Source organism: Pan paniscus, chromosome 10 (assembly GCF_029289425.2).
Source record: "Pan paniscus chromosome 10, NHGRI_mPanPan1-v2.0_pri, whole genome shotgun sequence".
Classification (NCBI taxonomy): Eukaryota; Metazoa; Chordata; class Mammalia; order Primates; family Hominidae; genus Pan; species Pan paniscus.
Genome location: NC_073259.2, coordinates 41,482,521 through 41,507,387, shown reverse-complemented (window position 1 = coordinate 41,507,387; position 24,867 = coordinate 41,482,521). Strand labels below are relative to the sequence as shown.

Below are 24,867 nucleotides of genomic sequence, written 5' to 3'. Positions count from 1 at the left end.
ATGAAGACGGAAGAATGAGAAGGAGAAGGAGAAGAAGAAGAAGGAGGAGGAGAGGAGGAGGAGGAGGAAGAGGAGGAGGAGGGAAGAAGAAGAAGAGGATGAGGAGGAGGGAGGAGGAAGGAGGAGGAGGGAGTAGGGGGAGGAGGAGGAGGGAGGAGGAGGAGGAAGAGGAGGAAGGAGAAGAAGAGGAGGGAGAAGAGGAGGAAGGCAAAGGAGAAGAAGGAGAAGAAGAAGAAATAATGCATCTCCTGACCAAACAGCAATTTGAGATCACAGAAAAATTTATTATAGAAATACCAGAAATGCTGCCCCTTGACAGTACAACTTTGAACCAGGAAATGATGAAGTCACAAGAACAGCCTAAGAGACCCACACTGAGCCCATCCAATGCCCCAAGAGAATCACGGACTTGGAAGTTGTGTTAGGACTCAGCTAGCAAGTGAAGGTGACTCCGGATCATAGAAGCAAAGCTACATTCCCTCTCTCAAGGCCTGATACTTTCCTCTTCCTGCCCTCTCTAGCACATCTCAAGCCTCTTACATAAGATTCAAAATTAAGAGTCATATTCTCACAAAGGGCTCACAGCTACAGAGAACAGAAGGCAGGAGGGACTAGAGAGGTCTGGGAAAGGGCATTAAAATGCCTTGCAAAAAAATGGGCAGCTTCCTGACTGACTTGGGGTTGGAACCCTTCCAAGACCCAAGTCAGATCCTCAGACTCCTCAGGCCCAAGGCACCTGGATGGAACAGAGCTGGGCTTCACATGCCCACCCAATGGGGCAATTCTCAGAGTGGTTATGATGCAGAGCTTAGGAAGGGTCAGGCTTCAAAAGAATGGAGCTGTCAGGAGGAAACAGGACAGAAGCAGAACTTGCTTGTCTGTTCATCAACTCCCGCATCCACTGCTAAAACAGGCTTCCTTTGGGTAAGGATTCATGACCCCATGCCCTCTGAAATACTTCCACCTTGAGTTGTTTACACAGGGGAGAATGCTTCCTGAAACAGAGGTTCAGAATCAGGACAGTGATGCCTTACAGATATCTGATGTGGGCAGCAAATCTATACTCTCCATCAACATGAGTGTATGAGGCTATGGACCAAGAGGCAGGAATAGGCCACTGGTGCAGAGGTTTTCCTTACCAAGCTAGCTTGCCCTGCAATCAGCAACTTCCCCCAAAGGGATCATTATGTGGTCCCCAGCAGGGCAGGGGGGCGTGGATTCTTGTTCACAGAGCAGCCCAGGTACAGCAAAGGGAGCTTGGGGTTGAGATACCAACTCTCCATTATGCGCCTTGTCGATGCTCTCTACAAGCTGTTTCCCTCCATTGCTAAACTAGATGCCTGGTGTCTTTTAGCACTGGGGATCAATACTTAGCTGCAGTGGCTTGAATTGGGGCATAAGGGCATTCTACTTGGAGGCAGAGGAATGATAACAATGACTTCTCCCTACCTTGCCAACTCACGCAGCCTCTGCCTCTAACTGGAATGTTTCTGCTCACCCTGGGCTACCGATCTTCCAAAAAGGTGGGAGCAGGAACAGCAGCAGGGCCAGCAGAGCGGGGTCTGAGTGAGAATGTGCCTAGCTGTGACTGTGACTGCAAGCCAGTGCCCTCCAAAGAGAGATCTGCTGTTTGGACTTATCCACCCTGCTTCCCCCATTAGAGTCGAATTTATTGGCAAAATTGCTGAGACCCTTCAAGAAAAGTGAATGAGAGGGGGGTCAGGAAGGGCGTGGAGGGGAGGAGTTTGAGGAGAGGGCGGCGCGGGGCAGGCGTGAGGTGTGGCAGAAACCAGGCCTCTACTCCAGGATCCGCCTGTGGGAGGTGTTGGTGGAGGTCTGGATGATCTGCACGCGCGAGGATCCGCGGCCGCTTCTGCCGCTCCCTCCGTAGCTCCCGCTGCCGCCGCCGCCGCCGCTGCCATAACCGCCTCCACTCCCGCCTCGTGCCCCGCCTCCGCGGTAGCTTCTTCCGCCGCCATAGCCCCCACCGCTGCCGCTGCCGTAGCCTCCTGAGCCGTAGCTGCCGCCGCCTCCCGCGCCGCCGCTGACGCTCACCTGGCTGTTCTGCACGGCTGTGGGGAGGGGACAGTGCACACGGGGTCAGAGGGACCGGCCAAGGCCCCCACCTGCACCCGCCCCTGCACCTGCAGCCTCCTCCATCCTCGATCACCCGTGGCATCGACTTGCAAACCCCATACATTGAAAATTGAAAGTGTTCCTACTTGAAAAGTATTCTTCATACTACAAAGGGATGCCAGGGTTCCTCTCAGCAACACACTTACATTGTTTATTGAATATGTACCCTAAAGAGTTCTAGCCGCTGCTGATTCCTCCTAGGCATCATTTAATAAAAAGGCATCATAACAATTAAGATAAGCAGACCTGAAATCATAACCATTTATTTCAAATGAATTCTTCCAGGCTTTGCCATTACACTTGTTTACTTTGGTGTCTATTGCACAGGACTGGAAGCTAAAATGCCAGACTTTCCGTTCTCTGCTGGCCACCTCCTGGTCCTCCCTCCACCCAGCACCACCAGCCTCTCTCTGCCCCTGGGCTCTGCTACTTACAGATGCTCACATGGCTCTGCAGCTCTCCTGACATCCTGTAAAACCAAAGCACACGGTCAGCCAGACCCACAGGGCCTGAGGAGAGAAGGCGGTGGCCCACAGACATCTGGATCAGAGGTGTCCCCAAGCCTTAGGGAAATGTGTGTACATGAGCAGAGGTCAAGAAGCCAGTGGGGCAGAGAGAAATTTCAGGGTTTTCATGAAGCCTTTTAGCATTGGGGGTGAATACCCAGCTGCAGAGGCTTGGATTGGGGTATAAGGACATTCTACTTGGAGGCGGAGGAATGATAACAATGACTTCTCCCTATGTGAAGAGGCTTGCCCATTCACACAGCCTCTGCCTCTAATTGGAATGTTTCTGCTCACCCTGGGCTACCAATCTTCCCAAAAAGGTGGGGCTTATCTTTTCTCCAAATAGCCAGTCCCACAGCTTCATGGGTGCATCTCAAGCTTTAGCCCCAGAAACACAGCTGCCAGACCCACCTGCTCTCCTCGCCCTCCAGCAGCTGGCGGTAGGTGGCGATCTCCACATCCAGGGACAGCTTGACCCCCAGCATGGCCTGGTAGTCACGCAGCAGCCGGGCCAGCTCCTCCTTGGACTGCTGCAGGGCCTCCTCCAGGTCCTGCAGCTTCTGCCGCGCATCCTGGAGGGCCTGCTCGCCTCTCTCCTCAGCATCCGAAATGAGTGACTGCATCTGTTCAATCTGCTCCAGAGACAGTTGGAGACCATTTAATGGTTAAGTTTCCAGAGCTCGATCTGGCAGGGCATTGTGGGAGGTGCAGGGCTTGGTCAGCCCTCCCTGAGCACCCGTCCCACCTGCTTCTTCACGTTGCTGATCTCTGCCTGCAGCCTCTGGACGGTGCGGTTGAGCTCTGCAATCTCCATCTTGCTGTTCTTCAGGTCGTCTCCATGTCTCCCTGCCGTGATCTGGAGCTCCTGGTACTGGGGCCAAAGGCAGCATCATGGTCAGCATGTGCTGCCCACCACAAGCCCCTCCAGGAGGGAGTAGGTCTGGGCTGCTCTCCCCTGGGAGATTCCCACCCACCTTGCACTGTGGTCACCCCTACATGCATACTCACAGCTATACCAAACCTCCCTCACCCAGGCTGCAAACACATGTATACATGCACACACTCACACTATACCAAGCCTCCTGCATTCCCACCAGTCTCTGGGCAGACTCTCATCCCAGCCAGACAAACCTGCTTTGTGATGCCCTTTCTACCACCTTTTCACACATCTAAGCCTTCACGTTGGTCCTTACCCACACTGAGACCCCCTCACTCTTTCCACCCACCATATAGCTTCCCACCCTTTTCCAGGATGATCTCCCTAGCAGTCAGGCAGGACCTCATGTCCTCAGAGGCCCTCCATCTGCTCCACATTCAGTCTCATTTCCCCTCCATCTCTGTTTCTGTCTCTGTATTGCCCCATCAGTCAGAATTCCACCCCCAGGACAGGGCTCTGAAGTGGGTAGGAGAAGCATCGACTCAAGGGAATCTGCACTCTGCTATTTTTCACTGTTGGCCATCTGCTTCCTAGTCTAATGTCGAAATCCATTCCACCCCAGAACACTGTGCAGGACTGTGGGACAGAGGTCAGCCAGGATTGGAGTTGGCCACAGATCATCCTCAAAGCCAGTCATCAATGCTAGTTGTTCAGAATTTAGTGACTGGACTGTCAGCCACGCCCTTTCAACCAGAGGCTTCACTATCCAAAAAGATCCAGGTCAGTTTATGGAAAAGAAGTAACCAAAGATGTGCCCAACAACTTAGCCACAAATGAGTTGATCTAATAAGGGAGGGTGTAGTCTAACAATATAATACCAGGCTGTTAAAAATGCGGCAGGTTATTTAGTGTCACAGAAAAGTATCCATATGTGATAAGTAAAAGAGAAAGTATAGCCTGGCCAACATGGCAAAACCCTGCCACTACTAAAAATACAAAAATTAGCTTGGTGTGGTGGTGCGTGCCCGTAATCCCAGCTACTCAGGAGGCTGAGGCAGGAGAATCACTTGGACCCAGAAGGCGGAGTTTGTAGTGAACTGATATCAGGCCACTGCACTCCAGCCTGGGAGACAGAGTGAGTTTCCATCTCAAAAAAAAAAAAGTAAAAAAAAATATTTAATAGATACCGTTATGAAAAAAGAATAAAAATCATTCTAGTGGTGCGGGGAATGGGTTTGTAGACACAAACCCAATTTTAATTAAGCTCTGGCTCTGCCATTTACTAGCTACAAGGCATTAGGGAAATTAAGTAATCTCACACACTACTATCTATTATAAAATGATGATAATGAAATTCTTACCTCATTGGTTGTTGTAAGGACTGAATGAAATAATAATAAATATGTAAAGTACTTTGTGCAGTGCCTAACACACATGAGTTCTCAATAAACATTATTGGGTTTGTGCAAAAGTAATTGCGGTTCTCATCATTACTTTTAATGGTGAGAACCGCAATCACTTTTCCACTAGCCTAATAGCGACAAAGAACTGGTAGAAGAGATATTAACATATTAATAGCGGTAGTGAGAGATGGGTAATCTTTACATGTAATTTCTAGAATTTGTATAACAAACACATTTTACTTCAGAAATAAGAGAAAGACAATGCAATAAAAGAAAGACAATTCTGGGAAGAATCTGTTTTTCTGGGCACCAGATCTGGGGGCCGCGCCCACCTTGGTCTGGTAGAGGGCTTCGGCCTCGTCCTTGCTCCTCTGTGCAATCAGTTCGTACTGGGTCCGCACTGCATCGATGATGCTGTCCAGGTCCAGGGAACGGTTATTGTCCATGGACAGGATGACGTTGGTGTCGCTGATGTGAGTCTGCATCTGAGACAGCTCCTGCGAGGCATGGCGCACAGGCTGACTCCTTCCATTCTCCTCTGGGGGCCTCAGTTTTCCTCTGCTGCTCCCTCAAGGCTCTCGGGGGAAGCCAGAAGCCTGGGCCAGGTAGTCTTGGGAAAAGCTCTTGGAATTGTTGTGTGCAATGAGAGATAATAGGGAGTGTCTTAACTGCCTCCAGGGAGAATGAAGGAGCCTAAACCTGGAGCGTTCAGATACCATCTCCCCATCACACTTCTCCTGCAGCTGCCACTCTGCCTTGCTCTGACTTGGCCACCATAGTGAGCTGGGCTCCTTGGCAGGCATGCCTGTTCCTTGAAACCACATGAGTTCTCCGAGGCAGTAGAATGGACTCTAGTTAAGGAGCCACTTGGACTCACTTTTGAGTCTTGGCTGTACCATTGACTAGCTAGGTAATGAAGCAAGCAATTTAACCCCTCAGTGCCTCAGTTTTCCCATCTGTAGAATGGAGATACCCATAACATAAACTTCTAACACAGCATCTGGCCCACAGCACGTACCCCCAAGTTAGACACAGGCAAAAGAGGGCCGGGTGGCGGAGTGTTTGATCCCCCACCACTAAGGTCAGGTTCCACTCCCTTTGAGACTCACACTGTCACCTCCCACAGAGTTTCCTAACAGCTCCATCAAATCCCCAGAATTAATGAAGATTTCTGGTTGATTTTGCCCCTTATATGTCTGGGTGATTTCCCAGACAGATTGGAAGCCATGAACCAGGGACACGTTCGCCTCCACCTAACTCAGGATTCTCCCAGCCTTCCATCTTCATTACCCCGACCTGGGGATTCTGAGGATTGGGGTGGAGAGGATGGCTGACTCCAGGCCCACAGAATCGGGGTACCTGGGGAGATGAGTCCCTAGTGGGTAGTGTTGGGTTTCAGGCCTCCCCTCTTACAGCCCGTACTCCTTGTGAGATGTGAGAAAAGAAAGGGGGTTCTTATAAAGGCTTAACTCACCGTCAAAAATAAATATTTCAAGAAATTGACCTCCCCAGTCAGAGTGTCCACCCTGGACTCCAGGTCCACTTTGCTCACATAAGCAGCATCCACGTCCTGAATAGCAGGCAGAAACAGTTTGACTTTATTGCCCAGGCATTGCCTGCCACCAGCTCACTGGCTGGCTCAGGCGAGTGGCAGAGCCACTCTAGGTTTATTTCCTTACTTAAAAAATTCATCACCTCACTCGAATAAGGGACCCACAAGTCCTGGTTTTCCTGGCCAGAAGGAGATGTGACACCAACCTCCACATCCCAGTCAGTCACAACCAACACCCCAGGCCCTTCCTTAGGTCCCAAGGCTACACGTAACTGACACTCAAAAGCTGTCATTTCACTTCATTTCACTTTCAGGACCCCAGAGAGATACGAACTCAAGGCTTCCTGAAGAGTCATTATCAGTGTTAGTTCCAATGTAAGGGCCCCACATTCAGGCATCACACACAGCAAGCCGGCCGTAGAGGCCACCCTACTGTTGTCACAGAGCATCCCACAGGGATTCCTCACTCCCCTCAGCCTCCTGGGTCCACAGCTACCCTCAGGACTCCCCTTTCCCTCACCTTCTTCAGGACGACAAAGTCATTCTCGCTGCCAGTCCTCTTGTTGATTTCATCCTCATACCTGTCAGGCGAGGCAAAGGAGCACAGAAAGGCTGCAGGCTGACCTTGGCTCCCTGAGGTCCCTCCTTACAGCAGAAAGCTTGGAATTCCCCAAACATTTGCTGTCCTGGGTTCAGAGAACCCTGCTCAAGGTGCTGGCTGTCCATTCCCAGAGGCTGGCGCTGTCATGGATGAGGGCAGAGCCAACTCCCAGGTCTGTGGGCCAACAGAGGGGACCCCGGGCCAACATGGAAAACCCAGAGCCACAGAGAAGGTCCCTGGAATGTCTATTTTTATTTTGATGTTTTACCTTTGTAAATGTGTCAAACTCATTCATTCCTTAAAACTGAGAACATGAAATAACAACCACTTTTACTAAATATTTTTGAAGAGAAAAAATTTAACCTACAATTCTGTACCCTACCCCCCACCAGCACCTCCAGTGTGGATTTCACTTTTCCCTTGTTGATTCACACACACTTGGATCTCTACTGGCACGACACAGTAAGCATGCCAAGGTGATGGGAGAGAAGCACCCTGCACCCCACATGGGGAAGAAGAGGGAGGGAGAGGCTCTGCTGCCTGCACGGCTCAGGAGCAGCTGATCTGGAATTCGACAACTCCTGTCACCGCTACTGTTTGTAGTCATAATAGCAAGGGTTTATTGACTGCTAGGGGTGTACAGCCACAATACTAAGAACTTATTAAGCATCATTTCATTCAAACCAGCAGTTCTCAAAGTGTGGTCCCCAATCCACAAGCATCAGCATCACTTGGAAACATGTTAGAAGTACAAACACTCTCGCCGCATCCCATATCTGCTGAATCAAAAACTCGGGGGGCAGAGCCCAGCAATCTGATTCCAGCAAACAGATGCATGCTCAAGTCTGAGAACCACAGATCTACCCACAACAATCTAACAAGGAAGGTTCTTGCTATTCCCACATTACTAATGTGAACACTAGAAACTTAAAAAGATGAATTTGTAAGCAGCTAGTAAGTGGCAGAGGCCACACTGGGAATCAGGCTTACTTGGTTTCAACATCCATGAAGCTATCCTGCCCCTCCCCACCCAATGCAATTGACAGCTGGCTGCCGATATCATTCTACCTGGGTTGCCACATACAAAACAGCGCCTCCTGCAGTTGTGCAGCGCAGAGCCTGCATGCCCCGCCCCCCACCCTTACACATAAACACTGAAGCAGAATGTCTTGCCCCTGTGACCAGTTTCCGGCCATGCTTCTCCCCTGTTTTGCCCTGCCTGGAGTCTCACTTGCTCTTGTAGTCCTCCACGACATCCTGCATGCTCCTGACCTCCGTGTTCTGGCGCATCTGCTCCGCATTGAGCAAATCCACCTGCCTCCGCAGGTCACCGATGTAGTTCTCCAAGAGGGGCTCCAGGTTGTTGGTTCCAGTTGAGGTGTTCACCTGCTGCAGCAACTCCCATTTTGTTTGTAGCACCTGGTTCTGCTGCTCCAGGAATCGCACCTAAGAGCAAGAGACCCCAGTCCACCCCAGGCCATGGATCAGAGCAGCTCCCCCATAAGTAGGAGCATCCATACCCCCTCAACACATCCAGACCTCAGAGAATCAGGATGGCTCCTCCAAGGGTCAGAGAGCTTCCTTTTCTCGGGATTGAGACACACAGAGGGCAATGTGGTTTCTGACTGCCAATGGCTGTAAGGTCAACTTGCCTAAAATTGACACTAAGCTTACTCTGGTTTTGAAGGTAAACCACTTCCTTCATTTACATCATAGAGCACTCACCCTCCACACTCAATTTATCCATGCCAACGTAAGGAAATGGTGTTTCGGAGCATCTGAGACACTGATGACCCCAAGGCTCCTTTCTCTTTGTGGTCAAAATACATTATGTGATAGAGGAGAGGAAGAAAGAAAAAGAGAGAAAGATCAATTTGGCTTAGAACATTAAACTAATTCCTGAGCAAACTTGCTTGGGTGCCCCTGCCCTGCAGCCACAACCACCTCTGCTGTCTGCCAGGATGTTTGTCAGGAAAGTAACTCATTTAAATGCTTTTATAATGCAGACAGAATTTTTAAGGCAAATGTTCTCATTTTTTAAAAGTCTAATGCATTCAAGTGCCCCAAAGTGAGGACTTTGGGTTGTCAGGTGTTTGAGAACTACCCACTTGCTATTTCCCGGGAAATGGAGAGTGGACATCACCCAATATTTTCACCACCTCCTCTCCCAAAACTGTGGATATGGAGGTAAGATGCGGGGCCCAGGGAGGCGGCTGGCTGTGCAAAGTGTGCGGCTTGTCCTTGGCATGGTAATGACCAGCCTCCACCTTTCCTCAGCCAGGTACACGCTGTGGAGCCTCCGCTCCAGTGCCCTGATAGCAGCAGTGGTGCTGCCTCCAGACTTTGCTCAGCCGCATGCGGGCGCACACGCCCAAAAACACACACCCTCCAGAATCCTGCTTCCTCCTCCAGGCACCGTGTAAAGGGGCAAACCCACTGCTTTGTGTGGTCAGAACGGAACCCTGAAGACACTCCCCTACCACGTGACACTAGTGAGGGTCCTCCAAATCCCCCGGCCCTTGAGACTCCGCCCGTCTGAGGGGCCAACCCTGGTTAGCTCCCTTTGGATTCTGACTCTAGGCTGGAAAATGTTTGCAGACAACACAACCTCCCATGGCTCATTTTTGCTCACCTTATCAAAGCAAGAGATTAGGCAAGCAGCTCTCCCAGGCTTGTCAGCACAGCTCACAACACCGTGAGAAATTCCTGCCACTCTCTATTTTTACTCTGTGGTGGCACTCCCAGGGAGTGAAGAAATCAATTCAGTACTCATTCACTGCACTCAGTGGCAGTGGCATTGTGGGGACCAAAAGAAAGAATCCTGTGGTCCCATGGAGAGTCTCCACATAAAACAATGAGGGAGCAGTGACACAACTCTGGGTGCTCTGGCTTTAGCCCAGGTACCCACCCGCAATATCCAGGAGCTCATAGAAGACACTGTGGTTCTCATCAGGCCACCCAAACTGCAAAGGCAGAGTCTGGATGCAGGGAGTGCCTTAACCACTAGAACAATCAGTAAAAGCCACTGTGTTTTTCCCCAGGTTCCCCAAAACACTCCTGGTCTGTGTCCCACCAGCAAAACTCAAGGGCAGCTCAGCTAGCACTGATGGAATGAGGCATGCTGCTGAGCGACCTTCTGGCCCACCCTCTGCTTCAGTGCTCCTCCCCTGCACAGGGACCTCCCAGTGCCCTCAGCACCCCAGGTCTCCTCAACTCTTTGCCCAGCAAACTCCTGCTCATCCTTTAGACCTCAGCTGAGGTGGCATCCCACCAGTGTGTCCCCTTTGCAGCCCCTTGTTCCTTGCCTTTCTAGATCTGTTGAGACTTGCAGTCATGTGGCAGTGTGTGAGCATCTCTCTCCCGGGCTGCACTGGACCCCATGAGGGCAGGCCTATGTCTACTTTGTTCTCCAGGGGACACAGTGGACCCATGGACACACAATGCCCAACACGGAGAAGACAAAAAGTGTCATGCACTCATGAAGTGCAAAAGGTTTTAGAATTGCCTGCTGGTGTGGGCTATCCAGGCCACTCACCACTCTTAGCATAGAGGTCTAAGGGTCAGCTGATCAAGGCCAGGCCAGTGTCCCAGGGGTAAGAGCTGAACCCCTCCTTTCCTTTCTGAGGCCCTGTCCCCTTGTCATTGGCTCTAGAAAGCCTTTGGCTCCATTTCCACTCTCTGGGCATCCAGCACTGACCCCTGAGGGGCTGACCCAATTTGTCATCCGGTTTCTATTTATTGAGCAATTCTCATATGTCAGGCACTATTCTGGGTGCTAGGGATTTGGTAATAAACAAAACAGGCAAAATCCCTGCTTTCTAGGAGTTTGCATTCTATTTAGAGAGATTACTATAAAGAAATAATCATGTAAAAAATACAGTGCCTCAGATGGCTGCAGGGACTATGGAGTCACACAGGGCCGGGGCATAGGAACACTGAAGTGGTGGTCAGGGAAGGCCCCACTGAAACTGTGGCATCTGAGCAAAGACCCACAGAAGGTGAGGGAGGAAGGTGGGCCTCTCTTTGGGGGGAAGAGTTCCATGCAGAGGGAATGGTAGGTGCAAAGACCTTGAGACAGAACTGAGCCTTGGATGTTGGTGAGCAAGAAGAGAGCAGGAGAGGAGGCAGAGGGGCACAGGAGGCTGCAGACAACAATGAGTTGGAAGCCTGGGGGCTGTTTTCCAGGCCTCACTCTGCTTACTAGCCATTGTATCCTGAAAGCTGTTCCACCCAGTGAGGGCAACGTGGCCTGATTCCACAAATGCAAGTGTGGGCTTAGCAGCAGCTGCGGGTTGAAGGGCAGGTAATATAGGGCCTTGTAGGACTTGGGCTTTTCTTTCAGTTGAGACAAGAAGCCACTGGAGGATTCAAATGGAGGAGTGTCGTGACATGCTTTTAAAAGATGGCTCTGCTGTGGTGTCAAGAATAGGCTATACAGGGTCAAGGGTGAAAGCAGGAAGACCAGTTTGGAAAGCAGAGTCAGAAGTCACCTGTCATAGAAGCCTTCTTCCTTCCAGCCAGGCCACAGCCCACCTGGCTTAGAAGCCTCTCCTCATAGTCATCATAGGCTGTGCCCTTCAAAGGACAGGAGGCACAGGTCTCTTGCACCCTAGCTTCTGCCCACTGCCCTATGCCATGCAACTGGACAGACCCTGTTCATGGCAGGGGCCATCATCAGATGAGCCTCAGGAGGTCAGTTGCCAGCGGCCTGTGGTCATTTCCCAGCCCTTTCTCCTCCCTGCTCCTCTCTTGGCCCAGCCGTGACCTCCGAGTAGTGACTCCTTGCTCCAGTGAAACCCTCTAACCCCTGCCTGTGCCTGAAGCGTGGTGATACTCAGCCAAATTTCCCACGCAGCATGATCAGAAGCCACGGGAGCACGCTGCTGTGTTGCGCTCCTCTTCGGCAGCCTCTGGGCCTCAGCACTCTCACCCTCGTCCGCCCGCTCACACACTGTCCCATCCCCAGCATCTGCTCAGATATCAGAGGCCTGCCCTGCTACCCAGCATGGCCTCTAGCCACAGCTACCCTGCAGTCAGGCCACAGGTCAAGCTCTGGCCTCAGCACTGAACTCCTGTGGGGACTGAGGGAAAGTCACTGAGTGTGCAAGCGGCCTTGGTGCTCTGTGGGGCTTCCCACTGCATCCCTGAAGGCAAAGTTCCTCCTCGGGAGGTACTAGTGGCCGCTGTGCCTCGACCTCCAGACAAAAGGAGATGCTGGAGGGAGGTCTTCACCATGGCGAGTTCTCCAGCCTCTGCTGCTGCTTTGGACCTAATCTGAAGTTTCAACAGGGAACTAGGGACAGGGGCTTCTGTGTCTCCATCTGGCCCATCCTTGGCCCTTGATGAGCCAAAAGGGGAAACTCAGACAGAACCCTACATTGCATGCTATTGACTTTAGCCCCAAGAGATACCCACCACCAGGGCATTCACCATGCCCTGCCTGCTTCTCCTGCCCTGGCTCTGTGGCTTCATCTCCACTTCTCTCCTCCACCCCCTGGTATCCCATTTTCTCCAGGAATTGTAACTGTTTGAAATTCCCTAAACGCATCACGCTTTCATGCCTCCTGGTCCTTCTGCCTGAAAATCTCCTCTGCCCTGAGAACCCATTTAACTCGTGCTCACTTCGGCAGCACATATACTAAAATTAGAACCCATTTAACTTTTCATCCACCTTCCAGACTCAGCAAGCAGAGCTCATGACACCTTCCTTTGAGCTACCATGGCCCAGAGAGTACTACCCCTATTGACACACTTCACATACACTGTCGTAATTCTCTCCCCTTTAGACGTGGGCTCCTTGATGGCAGGACCTGTGTCCTAGTCACCTGTAGCACCTGGCACGAGGTCTGGCCTATCATAGATTCTTAGAAAATATTTGTGGGCTAGATGGGTGGATGGATGCGTGAGTGGATAGTTGAATGGATTGATGGATGAGTGAATGAACAGATGAACACGTGTGTGTGTGTGTGTGTGTGTGTGTGTGTGTGTGTATAAATGGATTTTGTGGATGGGTGGGTGGATGGATGGATGGACGGATGGGTGGATAGTTGGGTGGATTGATGAATAAGTGAATGGATGGATGTGTGTGTGTGTGTTTGTGTGTGTGTGTGTGTGTGTGTGTGTGTGTATCAATGGATTGTGTGGATAGGGATGGATGGATGGGTGCATGGGTGGATGGGTGGATGGAAAGTGAATAATTATGAATGAGAATGAGGGTACTACATCATGTATCTGTTGAGTATTTTGACACTGCTTATCTCCTTTTCTGCCAAAAGGAAAGGATAGAATTAAATCCCCGCAAGAAGACAAATTGAAGCCCAAATGGATAAATGATTTTCTAAGGTCCCAGGTCAAGCTGAAACAGCACAATGTGGTGAGAGGTGGTAGGGTGTAATCTCTCTCAGTCATTTGGTCAGTGACCAATGACCCTCCCTGCCCCTGAGGTGCTCACCTTGTCAATGAAGGAGGCAAACTTGTTGTTGAGAACCATAATCTGCTCCCGCTCCTGGGTCTTGATCCTCTGAATTTCAGGGTCCACCTCCAGGTGAAGTGGCTCTAGGAGGCTCTGGTTAATGGTCACCTCTTGGATGCCCCCAGGAGGACAATAAGGACCAATGCCCCCAAGCCCAAAATTGCTAGTCCCAAATCCAGCACCCCCAAAACCACCTCCTCCAAAGCCACCACCTCCAAAGCCACCAGCCCCAGTGCTGCCAACCCCAAAGCCTCTGCCCCCTCCAAATCCCCCTACTCCCCCACCCTGGCAGAAACCACTGGTGCTCCTCCCCATTAGATTAATGGAGATGCTTCTACTGCCACCCAGATTGTAGAGGCTCCTAGAGCCAAACCCCCTTCCATGGATCCCGTATCCACCACCACCACACCTCCCTCGAGCATAACACACAGAACCCACTGCCCGACTCCCACCACCAGAGCCTGCAGAAGAGCTGGTACTATAAACCTGCCTGCTCATTGAACTAAACGCGGACTGAGAACTAAATTGGTGGCTCATGGTTGCTGGAGCATCCAGAGAAGCAGGCAAGAGAAAGAGCCTGGCAGGAAGGAGGCAGAGACCAGAGAGGAAAGGAGCTCTGACTCCTTTGAAAAGGATCTGGCTCTGTCTCTATATATACACACACACACACATTACTGGGCTGGGCACCTTTACAATCCTGAAAGGGGAGTATTAATGTTTAGTTTGCCTGCCAGCAACATCTGTTTAAAACCTCACACCTATGAGTTGCAGAAATCAGATTGCAGACAAACTTCCCCAACTCGATCATTTATCATTCATCTCTTGCCATTTAGAGATCAGAGTGCAAGAATCTCTCAGGATCTCATTGCTGGAAACTTCTATACAGATTCCCCCAAAATCATCAGTTCATCTCTTCCTAAGAAACTCCATCATCGAGTTGTTTGTTTCTGGGATGTGCCTGGGAGATCTGGGGCAAAGTTAGATGGTGTTTAGAGACCTCAGGACCATAGCTGGGACAGAGGTGGAAACACTTTCTGTCATAGCATTGTCCTGGTGGGGCAAAAGTTTTGTTCCAATCTCCCCACACACTGCTTCTGCTCCCTGCAGTTATCATCACCATGAGCACCCAAAATTTTATCACATGGAAGTGCAATATTGTGGTCACTGAGTACAAGTGGAGGCCCACAGATTCTGCCCAAGGTCATTCACATTGTGTGTTGCTTGATAAGCCTCAGACTTCTCAAACACAAAACCACATAAGGTACTTCAGCACCAAAAGTCTGTGGTTATAGATTTGTTGAGCATCTACCAGTACCTAATATCGTCTTCTAGACCAGAAGACAAACCATCCCTAACTATCTCTCTTTCTGTTTTATCATTTCCAGTTCTTTATAGACAATACTTTTGTAAAATAGAATTAAAGGAATTACCTCCTAAAGATAATTTTTTAAAAAAGATATACAAAATGCAAGCCCAAATTTGTTTGATTTTTAGATTCAGCAAACAAAACATTGTTTAACTGCTAAAAATAGCAACAATAATAATAATTTTCTAAATGGTTACTCTCAAATTCTGTGCTTACCACAAGGCAATAACAAAGCACCATAGACCAGCACTAATCTGTGCTCACCCTCTGAGAAGCACATCCCAGACAGCATCCTGGGGAGAAGCGCATTCAGTGAGCATCAGTGTCCGCCAACAAAAAAATGTGCGTTTTCCCTCCGGACTCAAATAGCTGTGGCTTTCATCCAAAATGTAATAATAATTTTTTTAACTTGGGGAAAAACTCTCCAGCCTTAGAAAAATGGCTAAGCGATGGCTTGCCCAATTGGATACAATTATTTTAAATCATCTTGTTGGAGACTCTGCAGCAGAACCGGAAACCACTTGTGATACTATGTACCATATTAAAGGGAAAGGGCAGACTACATGATGGAGTCTGTGCTGTGAACTCATAAGAATTAAGAATGGAGAAGGCCGGGCGCAATAGCTCACTCCTGTAATCCCAGCACTGTGGGAGGCCAAGGCAAGCAGATCACTTGAGCCCAGGAGTTCAAAACCAGCCTGGCCAATATGGCGAAACCCCATCTCTACTAAAAATACAAAAAATTAACCAGGTGTGGTAGCACACTCCTGTAGTCCCAGCTCCCAGGGGTCAGGGGGGCTGAGGTAGGAGGATCACTTGAGCCTGGGAGGTCAAGGCTGCAGTGAGCCCTTATTGTGCCACTGCACTCCAGCCTGGGCAAGAGAATGAGACCCTCTCTCAAAAAAAAAAAAAAAATGCAGATAAGACAGACTTTGTAAGTAACTAGAAAGTGAGTTGATTTATTTAGAGACTGTGGGAGGAGTTTTCCTAGGTTTTTTTGTTTGCTTGCTTATTTTTTTGAGACAGAGTCTTGCACTGTTGCCCTGGCTGGAGTGCAGTGGCACAATCTTGGCTCCCTGCAACCTCTGCCTCCTGGGTTCAAGCGATTCTCCTGTCTCAGCCTCCTGAGTAACTGGGATTACAGGTGCCTACCACCACGCCTGGCTAATTTTTTGTATTTTTAATAAAGACAGGGTTTCACCATATTGGCCAGGCTGGTCTAGAACTCCTGACCTCAGGTGATCCACCTGCCTCAGCCTCCCAAAGTGCTGGGATTACAGGCATGAGCTACTGTGCCCGGCTGAATTTTCCTGGTGTTTTAAATGTCCTTTTTCTTTATGTTCATTGCAATAAATATTTTTGGCTCACGCCTTTAATCCCAGCACTTTTGGAGGCCAAGGCAGGCGGATCACCTGAGGTTAGGAGTTTGAGACCAGCCTGACCAACATGGAGAATGCCATCTCTACTAAAAATACAAAAAATTAGCCGGGCATGGTGGCACATGTCTGTAATCCCAGCTACTTGGGAGGTTGAGGCAGTAGAATCACTTGAACCCAAGAGGCAGAGGTTGCGGTGAGCCGAGATCGCACCATTGCACTCTAGCCTGGGCGACAAGAGTGAAACTCAACCTCAAAAAAAAAAAAAAAAGAAAGAAAGTTGTAGCAGAAATCCCAATAAAGGTGGGGAAGAACAGGTGGTAGAAACAAGAGCACTGTGGGGGCGCCGCAGTGAAAAGTCATCCTGGTACAGGGAAATGCTCCAAGGGCAATTCCAAGCTTCCACACCCTCTTCTCGTGAACCTCTGCATTCCGTACATGGTATCTGTTCAGTGGGTCATCCAGGAGACACTGTGTGATAGAGGAGACAATGAGCCTGAAATTTATAGGCAGAAGCTCTGCTGCTTGCTGGCTGTGTCTAGAGCCTCAGACACTTAAGGAACCTAGAGCCTCTTGGACACTTAAGGAACCAAAGTGTCTATTTCTCAAGGATTCAAAGCTATAAGTCATGTGGGGAGAAGAAAGCAGAGCACTGGAATCACTAAGCAAGCAGAAATAGCTGCTCACAGATCCTGGTGGGATGACAGCTGTCCTGCTTTGCCTGGGATTTTCAGTACTTAAACCAAGATATACCTGGGCAAATCAGAACAGTTGGTCACCCTAGTCCTAGGCACCTATGGTCCACACAGCCATACTCCTAACCCTAAGGTAAGAGAGGGAAGCCAGGGCCTAGCCTCCAGCACAGGGTGACAAGGAGAGAACCAGTAGAAGCAGAGGAAGGAAAGAGAGGTGAAGCTAGGGAAAGGGGTGGGTTCGTGTGAGAAAGCTGCCTGAAGACCAGGATTCTGAGTCAGGTATCAGAGGAGAGGCAGAAAGAACAGAGCAGGGGGAAGAAGCAGGGGTCTGGCTGAGAAAATGGGGGCTGATAGGAGAAGGGACAGTAAGTACCAGACAGGAAACAGCAGTGGTGTGGTGAACAGATCCTTGAGTTGGGCATCTTGAAACCCAGCTCTGACTCCTGGCTCCGCCCCCTCCTAGCCCCATGGCTGGGACACTTGACTCCTTGAACCTCAGTTTCCTGACCTCTAAAATAAAGAAAATAGTAACCAGGCGGGCACAGTGGCTCACACCTGTAATCCCAGCACTTTTGGAGGCAGAGGTGGTTGGCTCACCTGAAGTCAGGAGTTTTGAGACCAGCCTGGCCAACATAGTGAAACCTCGTCTCTACTAAAAACACAAAAATATATAATCCCAGCTACTTCGGAGGCTGAGGCAGGAGAATCGCTTGAACCTGGGAGGTAGAGGTTGCAGTGAGCCGAGATGGCGCCACTGTGCTCCAGCCTGGGCAACAGAGGGAGACTCTGTCTCAAAATATATATATATATATATATATATATATATGTGTATATATATATATATATATATATATATATATATATATATATATATACAGCTTTGTAGAGTGATAGTAATGAATGGCTATGAACAAATATGGAAGAGCACTTTGCAAGCCCCAAGGAGTCACACAAGTGAGGTTCTGTTCCCCAACCCCTCCCTGTGAACCCACCTCTCTCTCCGGCTGCACCACTCACTTTCAACCCCACCTTCCCCCCATGAAGAATACACATAATTAACCCCTTCGCATCTGTCTCTACTGCCACCTAAACAAATAGGAAGCTCCTTGCTCTTGGGACAAAACTTCATGGACCAGGAGCCCCTTTCCTCCCGCAACTGCTGGGCAGAGTGGGCCAATAACAAAGGCCTTCATGACTGAGCTAAAGTAAAGAGACGTGGACAGCTTGGAGAACCAAGAGCTTGGGCCCCACAATTAAGTGCCCCTGGAGTTAAAGCCCAGCTCCCCCCATGTACCAGTTTTATGGTTGAACTAATCACTGAGTTCCCTGAACCCTACTCATCTGACCCTTAAATAGAGCACTTGAAGACAACAAATATTTTAAAAGGCTTGCTCTTATGAGAGGTGTTATTGTGTGGCTGTGGCTACAGCATTGAGACCTATGAATGCGATGAGAGTTTTTAGAAAGATAGGCAGCTGGAAAAGGCTTCACAGAAGCAAAGGCAAGCTCAAGCTAACCTTGAAGGATGTACTGTAGGCCAGTGGGAGGGTGCTCTGTTGTAGGGACTGGGACTGGGAAGGACCAGAGAAACTGCTCGTGCCAAGGCCTAGAGGAAGGAATGAGCATGTGAGGGGGTGGGATGGGGGAGCCATGAAGAGGCCCCCTTGCCTCAAGGGAGCAACTGGGAAACCCTGAGGCCTGAGTTTGGCTTCGGTCACAGAGGGCTCCAGCAATGTCTTTGAGTGGAATTTGTTCAGCACTCACCCAGGTTTCTATATACTCTCATGCTGAATGTGAAAATATTCCATTGTGATAACATAAAAAAGGAAGTCCCAGACAGCAGAGTTTAGGAAGCTTCTTTGATCTCTGTCTATGATCAGCTTTCAGCATCCAATGCCAACATTGTCATCTACCTCCCATCAGCTGATGGCCCCTGCTGGGCTGCTGTCATCCCTTGAAGGGCTTGGGAGGGGAGGAGGGACACACCCACTAACTGAGCTTTTGGTGGAGGGTGATAGCTATTCTCTACTTCCTCAGAAGAAAAAAAAATGACTTAAAGTGAAGCACGAGAGATTTTGCTTGTCTCAAAGGAAGTGTTTCAACTCAGATCAATATTAGTGGGTAAATAATGTTCCTAGGACGAATCACTACCCCTAAAAGAAACTCCTCAGCTGGTTAGACTGCAGAGAGCAGCGGTTTCTAAACTGGCTCACATTGGAATCACCTAGAAAGCTTCAAAATCGCTGGTGCCTGGGCCCACACCTAAGGAGTAGAGTTTAATTGGTCTGGGGCTATGGTCTGGAATTTAGAATTTTTAAAAGGTGGTTTTAATGTGCAGCAAGTTTGGAGACCACTGACCTAGAGGAAACAGGACAAATGAAACAGCCTCTTGAGATTCCATTCAGTCTAAGGGCACAGATAGGAGTAACAATCATTATCATAATAGCGAACTTCACCAGGTGATTTCCATGGACAGCTGTCTATAATATGGAAGGTCTCGTGAAATCTAAATACCAACATCATAAGGAAGATATTCTTACTATGTTCATTTTGCAAATGGAGAAAGTGAGACTTGGAAAGAGAATCTTGTCCAAGAATACATTAATGAAAACAGTGGAATGGAGATTTGAACCTGGGCATTCCCACTTCGGAACCTACATGTATTGCAGAAGAGATGGGGTCGTTGAAGAGAGATGTGCCCGCTTCCTCCTCTCCCCACCTGCCACCTTAAAAGGAAAGTGGGAAGTTAGTTGAAGGCTGCAGCTCACCCAGCCCATCTCCCAGTTACTGAAACCCAGGGCTGCCAAGAAGGTGAGGCCCAGAGCAACCGTCAGCCACCTGGATCACAGTTCCAGACAGCAGCAGGAAGCAGGGTTCAGAAGAGCTGCTAGCATGACCAGCAGGAGCAGCTCCCAAAGCTCTATCCCCCACCTCACCCTACATTTCCCAGGGTCTGGAGGTGGATATCACAGAGGTGTGTCAGGGGCGTGGGGCTGGAAAAAGGAAGGGAGGGAGACTCTCACTCACCAGTCCCCACCAAGGAAAGAATGGAGAGCTGCAGCCCCGGTCTAGGAATGGGGGCCTTTAACCTCCTTGAAATGAGAGCCTTTTGACCTGTCGTCAGCACAGGGGAGGCAGTGATGTGACACATATCGGAGAGAAACCTCTTGGAGCTGAATAGAAGCTGCTAGACTTGGCTTCCCCACCCTTGGCCCACTCTTCTTTCTGCATAACAGCATCACAGCCAAACATATGATGGACGGTATCAGCCCAGTCCTTCATTTTACAAGGAAGAAATGGGTACAAAGACAGGGACTTGGCCAAAGTTACCCAAAAAATTTGGTGGTGCAGATAGAATGAGAACTTGGCTACCCTCCCCCCGAATTCAGAAAGAATAAGGAGGCCTATGTGAAATTCCCAGGTGCCTCTGTGCTCCTGCAGCCTGGGAGAGATGACTATATGGGGCGTTCCACCTTCAATCTCTAACAAGACCGCACGCAGGCGTGAGAAGGTGGTGCCAGGCACACAGGAACATCCCTGGTGAATCCTCTGATTTCTGGGTTGGGGTGTGTGTTTGGGGCAACACCTAGGGCCTTAAGCTCCTACTGAGGCCCAAAACTAGCCTGGACACCACTTTGACATCCCTTTAACTAGAATCTCAGTGTCTGCCTAGAGCATAAGAATTGGGCAGTCTCCTTCCTTCTCGGCAAACCCAATAGGTGCTTTTGGGCCTGGATATTGTCTAGAGGCCTCACTAAGGGCAGCTTGCAAATTCCCACGGCAAAGGTCCAGAGACAATATTGTGCCAAGCGTGTCAAAGCTCTTCCATCCAACATACTGGAAGTCATGACTATTTATACAATCATTTATTTATTTATTTATACAACCATTTATTTGTTTATAATTCACCCAGGCTGAAATGCTCACTGCAACCTCCACCTCCCGGGTTCAAGTGATTCTTGTGCCTCAGCCTGGCAACTTTTTTGTCTCTGAAGCAAAGGGAGCAGCTAGGCAGGTGTGGCCCCAAAGGAAAATAAGGCTACAGGTTAGACTTGGATTGAATTCCAAAAGAAACAGTGAGGTCCCAACAGAGGAATGGTGCTGTCTGGGCAGAGAATGCTTCTATATGTTGGATCAAAGAGGACGGGCCAGTCTCAAGGTTACAGGGGTAGTTAGTGGTGGGGTGGGACCAGCATTCCAAGTCCCTGAGGGTAATATGAGACCTGCCATCAATTCCAGGTTCATGTCTCACTTGACCATGATGGGAGAGATTACAGTGCTTTATAACCATAAGGAATTTGCAGTGTATTATTCTCTTCATTTAAAGAATAGACAGGTTCCTGAAACATTGGCCATAATTAGTAATGACGCTTTACTGAGCTCTTACAATGTGCCAAGAATTAAACAGATGACATGATTCCATCCACACAACTGCATTTTACTGATGACTTTTGGGTGAGGGGTCTGGAGGGTGGCCAAGCCACCCACCTTGAGGGTGGCTCAAGGTCACACACTCCTGGTAAGGAGTGGGCCCAGATTACACCTAGCAGCTGGGTTCCAAAGCCTGAGTTTCTTGCTGTACTATCTTATCTTCTGCTTTATGAGGCAATTTAGGAGGGCTTTGAGGTTAGGCCTGCTGGAGTTTGAATCCTGGTGCCATCCCTTCTAGTTACATGACCTTGGATAAGTTCATTCATCTCTCTGCGCTTTCATTTCCTCTTTTGTGAAGCAGAGGCCATAACACTGCCTACCTCACAGGGCTGTGAAGATTAGATGGGTTAATTCAGAAAAAGCTCAGCACATGTCAGGCAAATAACAAGAGATCATCTACTTTAGCGATTATTACATTATTACAAAAGTAAATTTCTATTAACCAAACTGCATTTTCCATCCAGCTTCCCTTAAATTAGAAAGTCACCATAAGCAGGAAACTGTGGCCCTGTAATATATTGTAAATCATATAAAAGATGCAGACAAGCTTTTCTTTAATCATCTATTTAAAGGAAGATGGCAATTTATTGATGAGTTTGAAACAAGCCAAAAGTATCTCCTCTGTCATTAAGCTAAAGGGCAATCTCTCCAAGCTGCATTCACTGCTTAGGAGGCACATGTGGGCTTGCTTTTTCTTGTTCATTTAGAGAATTTGTTCACCATAGAGAAAGTTTCATTGTAACTGAAATTTTGTACGCTTTAAGCAACATCTCCCCATTTCTCCCACCCCTACTTCCAACCCCTGGCAACCACCCTTCAACTCCATTTCTATGAGTTTGACTGTCTTAGATTACACATATAGTGAGATTCTAAGGTATTTGTCTTCTTTTTTTTTTTTTTTTTTTTTTTTTTGAGACAGGGCAGGGTTTTGCTCTGTCGCCCAGGATGAAATATTCACTGCAACCTCCACCTCCCGGGTTCAAGAGATTCTCATGCCTAAACCTCCCAAGTAGCTGGGATCACAGGCATGTGCCACCACGCCGAGCTAAAATATTTGTCTTTCAATGTCTGGCTTATTTCACTTAGCATCATGTCCTCCATTTTTCTATGTTGTTCCAAATGACAAGATTTCCTCCTTTGTATGGCTAAATAATATCCCATTGTGTATATATTCTACTTTTTCTTTGTCCATTTATCCATCAACAGACACTTAGGTTGATTTCATATCTTGGCTACTGTGGATAAAACTGCAGTAAACATGAAGGTGCAGACATCTCTTCAAGATAGTGATTTAATTTCCCTTGGATATATACTCAGACGTGGAGTTGCTGGGTCATATGGTAGTTCCATTTTTAATGTTTTGAGGAACCTCCATACTGTTTTCCATCATGGCCGTACTGTACCAACTTACCTTCCCACCCACAGTGTACAAGTGTTCAACATCACTAATCATCAGAGAAATGCAGATCAAAACCACGATGAGACATTACTTCACAACTGTTAGGATGGCTATATCAAAAAGATAAAGGATAAGAGTGAGGGCGTGGAGATAATAGCAAAGACTTGGAACCAACCCAAATGTCCATCAAAGATAGACTGGATTAAGAAAATGTGGCACATATACACCATGGAATACTATGCAGCCATAAAAAAGGATGAGTTCATGTCCTTTGTAGGGACATGGATGAAGCTAGAAACCATCATTCTCAGCAAACTATTGCAAGGACAGAAAACCAAACACCGCGTGTTCTCACTCATAGGTGGGAATTGAACAATGAGAACACTTGGACACAGGATGGGGAACGTCACACACCAGGGCCTGTCATGTGGTAGGGGGAGGGAGGAGGGATAGCATTAGGAGATATACCTAATGTAAATGACGAGCTAACGGGTGCAGCACACCAACATGGCACATGTATACACATGTAACAAACCTGCACATTGTGCACATGTACCCTAGAATTTAAAGTATAATAATAATAAAAAAGAAAAAAAGAATGAGGGCGTGGAGAAAAGAGAATCCTTGGACAGTGGGCTTGTTTTTGAGAGGTGAAGCCATAGCCCCTCCCAGTGCAAGCTGCAGTGGACAGTCCCCAGGCTTCCTGCTCTCTGATTTAGACTATCCCAGATAACTGCTTCACCCTACAGCTGGAACATTCTCTGTTGAAGCTGTAGTTATGTGTTGTTTTTCTAGTGTGGTGAGCCTTTGGCTATCCCTCTTGGCTTTTTGTGTACTTAGCTAAGAGTTTCTCTGATCTGTTATCAAGGAGTATTGTCTCTTTCTTGCTTTCTCTGACAACCTTTCTCAGTCCCCCACACTAGTGAGCATTTTACGAGGAAGGCCGCCATGCATGTATGCCTTTGCATGTTTGCTTATGTTTTACTTCTCCCACTCACATGCCCTAATTTGCAAGGGGCCCCCACACCCGGCACCAAACCTCTGTTCTATCCAAGTATTCCTGGATCTGCCTGTATTCTGTGCTCTCATCTGGGGTAGGGGTAGGGATGAGGGTGGAGGTGACCTGTTACCAAACCATTTGAAGTTCTTTGTTCTCATAACTGTCAATATTTGAAGGCTCTGCCCCACATCATATCAAACATGTTAACATACATCCTTGGCATATATAACTTTTGCCATAAAACATTTGAATTTTTATAATTGCTTTTGAAAATGTTTGACTACCAGCAACTCCTTTGATTATAATTAGCTGTGATTCCTGGATAATTTCATACATATTTCGAATTACTAGAAAAACAAGGAAATCTAACCTACGACTTTTTTCAAATAAAATGAAATGTTTATGAATTCAAATCTGAACAATTAGGAAGGTTGATGTATGTCATCCATAGTATCTCTTGGGTGAAAAGGCCCTGCCCCTCCAGCCTGGGAACTCTCAGTACTTCCTCCCCAGGGTCCCCCTCCCAGCTCAGACCAGAGCTGTGTGTGTGAAAGGGACTGTGAATGACCCACTGGCCACAAAGAAAGTCTCAATGACCTGGAATCCAGAATAAAAATTCTACCATGATGTCTGAAGCACAACGCACTTTATCGAAGATTGTACAGAACAGAGAATTCCTTTCTTGAAGCCAAGACGGGAAATCAAAGTACCAGCAGGAAGTGGTGACCGGGGAGGCCCTGCCTGCAGGGAGGGGAATGGGCCGATCGGAACTGTCCCATAAGGCAGTGGGACATTGGCTGGGGTGAGGGCACCTTCAGGGCACAAGTGGTGACATGGCCCAGCTCCTGGCCACTGCCTTGTGTAGGTGGATTTTTTTCAGATTTTGTTTATTTGTTTGGAGATAGGGTCTCGCTCACTTGCCCAGGCTGGAGTGCAGTGGTGCCATGCTAGCTCAATGCAGCCTCGAACTCCTGGGCTCAAGTGACCCTCCCGCCTCCACCTCCCAAAATGCCGGGATTACAGGCATGAGCCGCCGAGTCCGCCGTTGAGGGT

The 24,867-nt window shown here is 48.7% G+C and overlaps 1 protein-coding gene across 1 annotated transcript; it reads right to left on the bottom strand.

The window, feature by feature from the left end:
• Positions 1-263: 263 nt before the first annotated feature.
• On the bottom strand, positions 264-14,174 carry KRT77 (keratin 77). The gene is made up of 9 exons (XM_003831053.4): positions 13,527-14,174; positions 8,307-8,521; positions 6,995-7,055; positions 6,397-6,492; positions 5,255-5,419; positions 3,388-3,513; positions 3,054-3,274; positions 2,571-2,605; positions 264-2,072 (listed from the first exon to the last, which is right to left on the bottom strand). The coding sequence occupies exons 1-9, from the start codon at positions 14,082-14,084 to the stop codon at positions 1,798-1,800; spliced, it is 1,752 nt and encodes a 583-aa protein (XP_003831101.3). The 5' UTR covers positions 14,085-14,174; the 3' UTR covers positions 264-1,797.
• Between the last annotated feature and the right edge of the window lie 10,693 nt (positions 14,175-24,867).